General features: G+C 36.2%; 2 protein-coding genes across 7 annotated transcripts; both read left to right on the top strand.

Moving 5' to 3' along the window:
• The first annotated feature begins 721 nt into the window (after positions 1–721).
• On the top strand, positions 722–5,282 carry LOC133689688 (serine/threonine-protein kinase STY13-like). 5 transcript variants are annotated; one of them, XM_062109673.1, is made up of 4 exons: positions 722–793; positions 1,270–1,346; positions 1,864–2,893; positions 4,804–5,282. In XM_062109673.1, exons 3-4 carry the CDS (start codon positions 1,986–1,988, stop codon positions 5,141–5,143), a joined length of 1,248 nt encoding a protein of 415 aa, XP_061965657.1. In that variant the 5' UTR covers positions 722–793; positions 1,270–1,346; positions 1,864–1,985; the 3' UTR covers positions 5,144–5,282. The 5 variants fall into 5 exon arrangements, with proteins under 5 accessions (XP_061965657.1, XP_061965655.1, XP_061965656.1 ...); XM_062109671.1 differs by having other exon boundaries at positions 1,822–2,893; XM_062109672.1 differs by having other exon boundaries at positions 730–912.
• Positions 5,283–6,536: 1,254 nt separating this feature from the next.
• On the top strand, positions 6,537–10,919 carry LOC133689598 (serine/threonine-protein kinase STY13). 2 transcript variants are annotated; one of them, XM_062109512.1, is made up of 4 exons: positions 6,537–6,772; positions 7,092–7,169; positions 7,545–8,556; positions 10,244–10,919. In XM_062109512.1, exons 3-4 carry the CDS (start codon positions 7,637–7,639, stop codon positions 10,581–10,583), a joined length of 1,260 nt encoding a protein of 419 aa, XP_061965496.1. In that variant the 5' UTR covers positions 6,537–6,772; positions 7,092–7,169; positions 7,545–7,636; the 3' UTR covers positions 10,584–10,919. The 2 variants fall into 2 exon arrangements, with proteins under 2 accessions (XP_061965496.1, XP_061965497.1); XM_062109513.1 differs by having other exon boundaries at positions 6,537–6,783.
• Positions 10,920–11,810: the final 891 nt, after the last annotated feature.

The following is an 11,810-nucleotide window of genomic DNA, read 5'->3' as shown; positions in this document are numbered from 1 at the left end:
TCATACACGATATATAGAAACACAACCGAAGAAGCCAAGCCAAACCCAGACCACGGTGGGCAACTGACCTCGCAGGAGGAGCAAAGGCAGCATAACATTAAAAAGGGCATTTTTATGACTCCATTATAATTATTGTAAATGACATGTTCAAATCTTTACTAGCTAGCTTGATACATGTAATTCTATAATATTATTTTGGAGATCTTACATGGTTAATCTTAAAAGTTACATATTATTAGTAATTTATAATTATTATTTTCTGGTTTGTAATTTAATTTTAACATACATTATATTGTGTAGAGTTAATATTTTATATGTAATACATGTATTAATATTACATTCAACTTTTTAGTGTATTTAAATTTATGTTTGAAATATATTATTGAATTGTTAATTAAATAATGGAAAATTATAAGTAAGGTTATGTGGACCGCTTCAGTTGGATTAAAACTAAGATTGAATGATTCATATAATGAAAGAAAATAAAAAATACCGATAACTTGATGTAATATCTCGACGTTAAAATTTTTATTGCAGCAGAAATGATATTTATAATGTAAAAACAATTCCTTGTCAATATATATATATATATATATATATATATATATATATATATAGGTTGGCTCTGGGCGTAAATTTGAAAAAGACAGAGGGCAATTGTGTCAATGGACAAATTAAGAGGAAGACAAAAGAAAAAAGAAAGAGAACCGAAGAAGCCTTGAAAGTACAAAAAAAAAAAAAAAAAAAAAGGGGAGAAGCGAAGACTGACTGACTGACTGACTCTCTGTTTATGGTCGCTGTTCTGTTTTGCCCTCTTCCTCTTCATCTTCCTCTGCATTGCTTTTATCATTAACTATCAATTAATTTCCTCTTTCATTTTCGTTGTCGAAGAATTACTATCTAGCTAGCTAGGTATCTATCTAGCCACACAGCTCTTACTTCCACTGCTTTTTTTTTTTAGAATTAATTAATTAATTAATAACAGGATTGCTGACAGAATTCATCTCCTTTCCCTTTTCTTTTCTTAATTTTTATTTTTTTTCACGATGTCTTATTTTTTATTTAATTAGCTGATCTAATTTCTGTCTAACCCTCCTCCTCTTTTCCCATTTCTACATACAAAGCTCTAATCTTTCTCTTGATCCTTTTGTTTCCCGAGAAAAAAACCAAGTCTTGATTCATTTTGAGGGTGGGGGTGTGATGGGTCGTCTCATGTGGAAAGCTTGTGTCCTTTTTTTGTTTGACTGATTTCTTATGTTTTGATGGCAGATAGTGAAAGAAACATACTTTTTGTGGGTGCTGTGGCTTCAAATCAGTTTAAGATGTCCTAACTAGTTCTTCCAGAGGTATCATCTATCTCTTTACAATGTTTCTGTTTTTGTTCTCTCACATTAGGACTGTTATTTAACCCCATCCGTGGGCAAATAGGTTTCCCTATTTACCTGTTTCTCACCTCGCTTGTCTTTAATTCCATGGTGATTAGAGAGCGATTTTGCCGTTACTTGTCTAGTTGTTTCATTTTGTGCTTCTTAATCTTCATTACAAATCTTTCAAGTCTTATAATGGTGTCTGTCTTTTTACGTCCTGTCGTGTTCTTTCCCTATTAATCGTGCTTTGGTGCAAGTGCAAACTGCATTAAAGATTTTGGATATCGTACCCCACTTAGTATTGATTTCCTGTAACCTATTATAAACAACTATTTCAACCATTTCATTAGTAAATAAATGCGTGAGCTGCCAAAACAGTGCATTGCTGACTATAAATTGTCACTAGATTTTGGAAGGTACAGCTGAATGTGCTCGCTTTTGTGTTTGGTTCTAGGGTGCATGTATCGGCGACTCTGTAACATTAGATGACTTGCAGGAGTTTGTGCTAAGAAGAATTGTGTCACTGGATTTATCTCGACAAGTTTCAGGAGTTTACAATAAGAAGAATTGTGTGTCCCTGATTTTTCTCGACAAGTTTCTTCATTATTGTTTGGGAAAATGGTGGAGGGTAAAAAATTTACTGGACTAATGGCACCAAGTAACAACAACGGTAACGACTATTATGGTTTCACACAAGGTTTTTACCAAGAAATTGGTGATGGTACAAACATGTCCATCGACAGTTTACAAACAAGCCATGCTGGTGGGTCTGTCTCGATGTCAGTGGACAACAGTAGTGTTGGATCCAATGATTCTTTAACGCACATGTTAAGCCATCCTGGTTTGAAACCTGTCAACCACCGTAACTACAATGTCTCAGTGGGCGCGAGTGTGTTTCGTCCAGGGAAAGTTACCCATGCCCTAAATGACGATGCATTAGCGCAAGCATTGATGGATAATCGGTATCCAACCGAAGGACTCCAGCATTATGATGACTGGACAATCGATTTGAGAAAACTCAATATGGGTACAGCTTTTGCTCAAGGTGCTTTTGGAAAGTTATACAGAGGGACATATAATGGGGAGGATGTTGCGATTAAGATATTAGAGAGGCCTGAGAATATCCTAGAAAAGTCACAAGTGATGGAACAGCAGTTCCAGCAGGAAGTTATGATGCTTGCAAATTTAAAGCACCCGAACATTGTGCGGTTTATTGGTGCATGCCAGAAGCCAATGGTTTGGTGTATCGTCACAGAATATGCAAAAGGTGGGTCAGTTCGGCAGTTTTTGACTAGGAGGCACAATCGTGCAGTGCCATTGAAATTAGCAGTCCAGCAGGCTTTGGATGTTGCGAGAGGAATGGCATATGTTCATGGACTTGGGTTTATACACCGGGATTTGAAGTCAGATAACCTCTTAATTGCAGCAGATAAATCCATAAAAATTGCTGATTTTGGTGTTGCACGGATTGAGGTGCAGACTGAAGGGATGACACCGGAAACTGGGACGTACCGCTGGATGGCTCCGTAAGTCTGCACCTTTTATACATTGAGGTTTAATTTATTTTTTTAGTTTACTTTATGATTGCATGCATATTTTCTGTTGTGGGCATGTGATTGTTCCATTTTCTGGGTTCTATTTCTGATAAATGCGTATTGTTACAATAGATTTCTTCCCTTTTATTGCATGACTAGCATATCTGAGCATGAATGGTAGTGGATATAGGTTTTTAAGGAATGTTGGTAATCCACACCATTGTTTGGAGTTGCCACATAAATAAAGTAAAACACTGCATCGGGATTGAGAAAGAAATTTTTAGGAAGTCGAGGTTTTCATCAGTTTTTGGAAATGCTTATTTATCCTTACCTTTTCTTCCTTTTAAGGGAGTGGGCAATAGCGTGCATAGCTTCCCTCTTCATGGAGGTTTCCCTTTTACCCTGATTCCATTGGATGGCAATAATGGTAGCTACTTCTTCTGGTAGGAGTTGATGATAGCAGGGCAAGTACTGGACATGAACACCTTCGGTCGAATATTTGGAAAGCTTTTCTTGAAAATTTTGAACTTCTGTGGCATTGTTGTTTGCAGTGCTATGCTACTCTAAAATTAGGATGGAAGAGAGGCAGTTGCTTCTGTTTTCTTTCTTTCTTTCTTTTTTCTTACCAGCCAATATACTGATATCTTCTGGTGAGGGCTGAAATGTACCTTAAAAAGTTACTCCATCTTTCATGTTTGGCACAGGAACTTGCATGTCATGAAAAATGTGATGTGTTGTAGACTGAGGTGCTACAACATGCATTGTTTTGTCTTTAAGATGCGGTTGCGGTATTGATAGAATGGCTAAGTGCCCAAAAAGGAATTGTAATTTTCACCTGTCATCTTAAGCCTTGCCCTTGATTTGCTTCTTTCTCCTACTCGTATGTGCTTTTGATGTTGTTTAAAACAATCGATTCGGTTTAAAATTACTTTCATATTGCAGGCATTGTATTTTTATGCAAGATTTGCTTTTGGTGAATTTCTACTCTTAGTATTCTGATTTATTGGCTGAAGATGCTTGACCGAAATATTTGTATATAAAAAATATTGAAATGTATTAATAAATAAATCATTCTTGAAAAAAAGGAAGAAAAAGAAAAGGAAGAAGCTGCATGAATAAATAATTGCTGTGCAAAGTTTGGTGCATTATTTCTACACATTCAGTAGCACCTTTTCCGTTTTGTTTGTCCAAACTTTAAGTAAAAATCTTTTGAACTAAATGGAATCATGTTGCCCTTTCTCAATACAGAATGGAAAATCATTGCTTCTATTTCCTCATGCGGTAATGTCAATGATTATGGTTGTTGTCATGGTGTATGCTACAGGAAGAGGAGGAAAAGGTTGTAGATTGGAAATAACATCTGTAACAGACATGAAAGCAAGCTTGTACGATATTGAACATATTTCCTTGCCTGCATCTCCTTCCCCATTTCATTTCTAACCTTAAATGTATTTTTTTTTCCAATTTTAGAATATTTTATTGAAAACCATGAAACATTTCTTAGTAGACCAATATTGTAATATTGAAGGCCATGTTTTTTTCTTTGGATATTTTATATGAATGGCATACGTCCATGCTTGCTCCATGTAAACCTCCAACTTGCGTGTTTCACATGATCACAGTCTGCATGTGTGGGGAAATGTTAATGTTTCTATCTATGAATATTGGTATATTCTTTCAGAAAGGAATTTAGTTAGGAGTAAGTGGAATTTGATGCATGTTCTAGCAAATCAATTGGTTTATATAACTACTATAAAACTTGATCTTCTTAATGCCACTTGACTGCAAAACACATCAGTTTTTCTGAATTGCCATTTTCAAGAATCTGCATGCTTTTGCTGATTACTAGAGATTATGCTTTTAACAACTCGCTTATGTTTTTAATTTACCCATTCATGCAGAGAGATGATTCAGCATAGGCCTTATACACAAAAGGTGGATGTGTATAGCTTTGGAATCGTTCTCTGGGAGCTCATAACAGGTTCGCTTCCCTTCCAGAACATGACAGCTGTGCAGGCTGCATTTGCTGTGGTGAACAAGGGGGTAAGGCCAATTATCCCATATGAATGTCTGCCTGTGCTGAGTGACATAATGACCCGCTGCTGGGACGCCAACCCTGAAGTGCGTCCTCCCTTCACCGAGATTGTTAGGATGCTTGAGAATGCTCAAACTGAGATCATGACTAATGTGCGCAAGGCTCGCTTCAGGTGTTGCATGGCTCAACCCATGACAGTTGAATGATCCAGAATAGAAGACCGGAAAAGAAAGGAAAAAAAAAAAACCAGATGTTAATGAGGATACAGATGAAAATTGTATTATTAAACTGACACTTGGTATGAACTGAACTTGTATGTTTATGTATCAGTGTTCTTTTTCTTTATCCTTCTTTTCTTTTTTGCAAGATAGGAAGATGCCAACCATTTAGACTGCTGGGTTGTTTTAGTCAATTGTACCGATGTGGTATGGTCGAAGGTCCTATAGTAATGGGGGGGAACATCAATGGAGAATTGTCATTAGTATTGTCTTGCGATTCATATAGCAAACAGATGCAGATGCAGATGCAGGTTCTCTCTGCAAATTATTGATGTCAAGACTTGAAGAGTTGAGAGGGCTGTTTATCACGTTGTTGCTTTGCGTTCTTGACGGGGATGCATTTTTGGGTGACATTTTGACATCATACACGTAGAAATGAAGTCCACTTGGATGGGGCGTGTATCAGACCCAATTAATAATAATAATAATAATAATAATAATAAAGACGGCATCAACAAATAATTACTGTTGTATGATCATGATTTTCAAAATATGGATGCTACTGTCTTGGCTTTATTTTTTTTTAATGATTAGAATGTTGAAACATGTAAACTTATAAGGGGTTGATCAAAGTGTTTTTGCTTGAGAATCCAGGGCGAACCTATAAATGAATTTAAATAATTTTTATTTTGTACTTAATTTTTGTTAAGTGGAGTTTTAGATCCTTCTTCAAGTGATTCCTAGTTTAAAATGGCTTTAATTTTGTATTATGGTAGATTTTATAATTCTGGTTTAAAAAATTATATTTAAGTCTCTGTTTTTATATTTCAACATGTTTTTTAAAAGTATTTTTTTTATCTTAAAAAGCATTAAATTAGTATTTTTAAATAATTTTAATATATTAATATTAAAAATAAATATAATATATTATTTTAATATATTTTCAATTCAAAAACATCACACTGCACGGAACCAAATATTACTATAAATTATAATTGAAGGAAAAAAAGAAAGTTGGAGCATTCCGCACCCAAACACGATGTAATAAACTTTGTTTAAAAGCTTAAGCTGCTGCTATCTTCCTAGTTCCTCCTCGTATTGCAAATTTGAAATTCCAGTAGTGCCAATTGACAACATATATTAAATAAAAATTGTGAGAATTCAAAGGATTATGACTCAAATGGAGAACTTGGAAATAAGTGTGTTTCATGGCCCATAACCATCTGTTGTTAGATTAGACTATTAAACAAAAAACAAAAGAATGACAGTAAAGTAATTTAATTTTCAAAGACATTTATGTCCTTGTAAAAATAATAAAAAACAAAATATAAATAAATAAATAAAAACTGAGACTTTGAAAGTAAATGCAAAGAGAAGACTGGTCTCTCTCTCTCTCTCTCTCTCTCTCTCTCTCTCTCTCTCTCTCTCTATCTATCTATGTATCTGTAGCTGTTGTTGTTCATCATCTAAACATCTCCTCCTCCTCCTCCTCCTCCTCCTCCTCCTCTACTTTGTGATTTTTTATAGTAAAAAGTAGCTGGAGAATTGAATTCAGACATTGTTGCTGCTGCTGTTGATCCCTTCTTCTTCCTTTCACTAAAAACTAGTAACCATCAGGTAGGTGATAGGTATGCAACCATTTCTATTACCTTTTCTTTTATCTTTATTGATGCTCTTTTCATGATTTATTTCTAATTACCTGATCTAATATCTGTCAGACCCTCCTTTTCATTTCATAAAGCTCTAAGCTTTGAATTTGTCAAATTTAGTCTTTACAAGTTGAATTTGTCAAATTTCAGCTCAATCTTCTGCCGTCCTAGTCTTTCTCAATTAGTTGTTTCAATGGCTTGATGGGTTTTGATTTTGAGGGTCTTGTCATGTAAAAAGCCTGTGTCTTTGTGTGTTTTTGTTAACAGTTATGGTGTTTTTATCACAGATGGAGAGTCTAGGATCTGGATGACTGAATCTCTTTGAGGAGTTTCAGGTTTCGATAATTCATACAATCATTGCAAAGGCATGTCTTTTTCACTTCAGAGATGTAAATTTCTTTTTATAATGTTTCTATATTTGCTTTCTGGTATAATCAGTTAAGGCAATTTGCCCCCAAACAGGTTCCTAAATCGGTCTTGTTCTGTGGGGAGGATTAGTTAACGATTTGGCTGTTATGTGTCAATTTGTTTCCTTTTATCAGCTTCCTAATCATCACTAGAAGATTAGCTTTTTTACAGATTTCTGTCCTTTTATGTTCTATTGCGTTCGTGTCTCACATTAATTGTGCGTTTCAACAAATACTAAGAAAATTAGTGAATGCAACACCTGTCAAAGTCAAATGGAGTTGTGGTTTGATGTTGATTGTAGCTTAAAAGTTTTCATTTGTGTTTGTTTCTAGGTCCCATCTGGAGATACTGCACCATCTAATGAGTGTGACTAATTTTGGTTAAGAAGATTTGGGTCTTGTTGATTTCATTTTAACTAGTATTCATGATTGGAAAAATGGTGGAAGGGCCCAAATTTACTGGAATCATAGGAGGAAATACCAACAATGAGAACAACTACTATGATTTCACACAAGGGTTTTACCAAAAACTTGGTGAAGGCACCAACATGTCTATCGACAGTTTACAAACAAGCAATGCGGGTGGATCTGTCTCAATGTCAGTGGATAATAGTAGTGTGGGATCCAGTGATTCTTTAACCCACATCTTAAGCCATCCAGGTTTAAAACCTGTCAATCACCACAACTACAGTGTCTCGGTGGGACAGAGTGTGTTTCGTCCGGGGAAGGTCACCCATGCACTAAATGATGATGCGTTAGCTCAAGCATTGATGGATCCTAAGTACCCAACTGAGGGGCTGCAGAATTATGATGAATGGACAATTGATTTGAGAAAACTCAATATGGGTACAGCCTTTGCCCAAGGTGCTTTTGGAAAGTTATATAGAGGAACATATAATGGGGAGGATGTTGCAATTAAGATATTAGAGAGGCCAGAAAATAGCCCAGAGAAGGCACAATTGATGGAGCAGCAGTTCCAGCAGGAAGTTATGATGCTTGCAAATTTAAAGCACCCAAACATCGTGCGATTTATTGGGGGCTGCCGTAAGCCCATGGTTTGGTGTATTGTGACCGAATATGCAAAGGGAGGGTCAGTTAGGCAGTTTCTAACAAGGAGGCAGAATCGTGCAGTGCCATTGAAATTGGCAGTCAAGCAAGCATTAGATGTCGCAAGGGGAATGGCATATGTTCATGGACTTGGATTTATACATCGCGATTTGAAATCAGATAACCTTCTGATTTCGGCCGATAAATCTATAAAAATCGCTGATTTTGGTGTTGCACGGATTGAGGTGCAGACTGAGGGGATGACACCGGAAACTGGGACATATCGTTGGATGGCTCCGTAAGTCTCAAAAAATTTTACGCATTGAGTTTTCTTTCTGTGTTACTTTATGGTTGTCATGCATACATGTGTTGAACTTTTTTTCCTAATTGGATTGATGTGTTTTACAATGTTAATTTTTTTTCTTTTACCATGTGATTAACAGATCTCACATGGAATGGTAGTAATTATAAGTTTTTTAAGAAATGGTTGTTATTTTCCTCAATGTGTGTGGTTGTTGTTTAAATAAAGGAATGAAACACCAATAATAAATGAGGGAGACATTTTAGAAAGTTGAGAATTTCTTCCCTTTTCGTTCTTGTGCATGGTGTGTTGTGTGTCTGTGTATAACTTGCCTTGCATGGATGTCCCTTTTTACAAATCAATTCAATGATTTATATCCCAACTGTTTTTAGTTCCATAGATGGAGACTGATGGTGGCAAATGAAGCAATATACATGTTTATCATGTGGGAAGGTTTCCTTTAGAGTATTTGGATTCTATGGCATTGTCCTTTGAAGTGCTATGCTATTTTTCCCTTAGGATGGAAGAACTAGCAACTGGTGTCTTTTTCCCTGTTTTCTCTCTCTGTTGTTTTTCCCACTAAATACAGTTTAACTTTAGTACTTAAAAGGCAGCTCCACTTTTCACATCTTGACTGTGCCGCGAGAACTTCTAGTGAACGTTCATAGTGTCTCTCAATGGAGTAACTTGTTTTAGACATTTGTAAGGTGTGATTGTGTTGTAAAAGGGATAAATACCTTAAGAAGAGCTCTATCTTTCACTTGTCTTCCCAAATGTTTTCCTAGATTTTTCATCCCTCTCCTAATTCTACCCCCTTTTGATGTTGGTTAGAACTTGCAAATCAGTTTAGACTTAACAAGTCATGTGGCAAGGATTACGTAATGGGGCTTGATTTCTTTATAAGGAATGGTCATTTTTAGAATTCTGATTTGCATCTGGCTAAACAAGCTAGACCTAAATCTTTGAATATAAGCAGCATTCAAATGTGTAAATAAATAATTGCTCATTTAAGTTTGGTTCCTTTTTTGGGACACACCAGACTTTCTTCAGCATTTTTTTTTAAATTAATTGAATGATGTTGTTTTAATATTTGTTTTTTGTTAAATGATGTCATCTCTTTTTCATTTGATGGCATTACTTAGAGAGGTGGGGTTTGTTGTAGGTTTGAAATATCATATCATTTATATCTTCCTTGGGAACATGGGATCACGTGTAACCAAATAAATAAATCAAAACCTTTACCTGTTTATTCAGCACATCGCTATTTTAAGGCCATGCTTTTCATAAACTATCATACTATCATATAATATGGTTTTGCTGATAGACATGCTTGCTCCAAGAAAAAACTTGTTAACTTATTTGTTTTCTCAATGAAACGGATTATCTTCCATAACAGAGGTTTATGTTTGTGTACATGGAAGTTCTTGCCTGTGCTTAAATGTATTTTTCTGGAAGGGAATCCAATGATTATTAATTGGAGTTTGATGCATGCTCTAGGGAATCAATTATTGTGTTCGTTTGTTGCACTACAGTAAGCTTTATATTCTTAGTTCTATCAAATATCAAATATATATGAGTTTTTCTGAATAGCTGTTTTTATGAATCTGCAAACTTATGTCAATTCTTGACAACAGGTTGTGTTTGTTACTGTTCTCTTATGTGTTTGACTTGCCCATTTGTACAGAGAGATGATTCAGCATAGGCCCTATACGCAGAAGGTGGATGTGTATAGTTTTGGGATTGTCCTTTGGGAGCTCATAACAGGTTTGCTCCCCTTCCAGAACATGACAGCAGTGCAGGCTGCATTTGCAGTGGTGAACAAGGGAGTGAGGCCAGTTATCCCAAATGATTGTCTGCCTGTACTGAGTGACATCATGACCCGCTGCTGGGACACCAATCCTGAAGTCCGCCCCCCCTTCACTGAGATTGTCAGGATGCTTGAGAATGCTGAAACTGAGATCATGACTAGTGTGCGCAAGGCACGTTTCAGGTGTTGCATGACTCAACCCATGACAGTTGACTGATCCAGAACATATGACCGAAAAACAGATCGTAAAGAGGATACAAATGAAAACTGAAGGATAAACTGAAGCTGTATGAACTGAACTTGTATGTTTGTGTATGTATCAGTATTTTTTTTTTCAAGATAGGGAGAAGTTGACCATTTAGACTGATGGTTTCTGTTTTTTGGTGTCAATTGTACTGGAGTAGCGTGGTTGAAGGTCATGGTTTCCTAGCTGTAGTAGTAGGGGAGCATTGATATATCTTCCCTCTGTAGCCATATATATGTACCTGCCATTTTCGTTGTTGTTGGTTGTTGTTTTTAATATAACAAATGCAGGTTCTCTTTGGATTAATAATGCTTCCCCCACCGCCCAACTCGCTCTCTTTGCTTATCAGTGCCCTATGTATTCGCAAGGAACCTGTTATACTTACCAAGCATTCTCAGGTTCAGTTGGTGAATTAGTTCTTTGCAGGGATGGATTTTCGTTTATTGTACTTGTAAATTGATGTCTCTAGGATCAGGATTGGGTGCTTGTGAGGGTATACATGTTACACAGATATTTGCGCAGTTGATCCCGCGAGAAGCTGCAAAAATCCAGCATAGGTTCCAGACAATAAACATATACCTTTGGAACATTTTTTAAATCATTCCTCTGTATGAGTAAATGAAAGCAATAACCATCATGTAAAATCAGAGTAAAGGAAAATTTTGTATGACAAAAGGTGTAGGTTTGTGACGTGGATTTGGTCAAAATATTGTGGCGGCAAAGCAGGACTCGTTACAGGAGTAGATTTCACTACTTAGTTAAGCGTAGACCACAGAATCGAATTCCAAAAGTGAGACGAAAAATGACCTGAACTAGATGGCTATTTCTGATGCTTTGCAGTTACTCCTAGTCTATTCACACACAATGATTCTGCCATTAGCACCAAATCTTTTAACACGCACCAGAGAGTTTATAGTTAATTATGTTATTAAACCTCAAACCCATCTTTCAACACGCTCCGAATCCAATGCCCAAAATCATAAAAATGATGCCATACCAGAAGCCAGAGGTGTTAAATAACTCTTTCGTATTCCTATCCCTATTTGGAACCAAAGAATAATTAGAAATAATTTCTGTCTGGAACCATTGTTGATAATAGCAATTTACTAGCTGATTTACTGTCCAGAGCACTGGAAAGGAGGCTCCAGTTCGACGTTGACCTAAGGCATGGCCAGATCCGGCCATGTAGGTGAGTGAGTC

This window comes from Populus nigra, chromosome 3 (genome assembly GCF_951802175.1).
Source record: "Populus nigra chromosome 3, ddPopNigr1.1, whole genome shotgun sequence".
Classification (NCBI taxonomy): Eukaryota; Viridiplantae; Streptophyta; class Magnoliopsida; order Malpighiales; family Salicaceae; genus Populus; species Populus nigra.
Note: the sequence above shows the minus strand (reverse complement) of the source record. Positions and strands in the feature narration are given on the sequence as shown.

Coding starts and splice junctions, on each gene's coding strand:
- LOC133689688 (XM_062109673.1), top strand. CDS start 1,986: ATGGTGGAGGGTAAAAAATTTACTGGACTAATGGCACCAAGTAACAAC. Junction 2,894..4,803: donor ACGTACCGCTGGATGGCTCC/GTAAGTCTGCAC, acceptor CCATTCATGCAG/AGAGATGATTCAGCATAGGC.
- LOC133689598 (XM_062109512.1), top strand. CDS start 7,637: ATGATTGGAAAAATGGTGGAAGGGCCCAAATTTACTGGAATCATAGGA. Junction 8,557..10,243: donor ACATATCGTTGGATGGCTCC/GTAAGTCTCAAA, acceptor CCATTTGTACAG/AGAGATGATTCAGCATAGGC.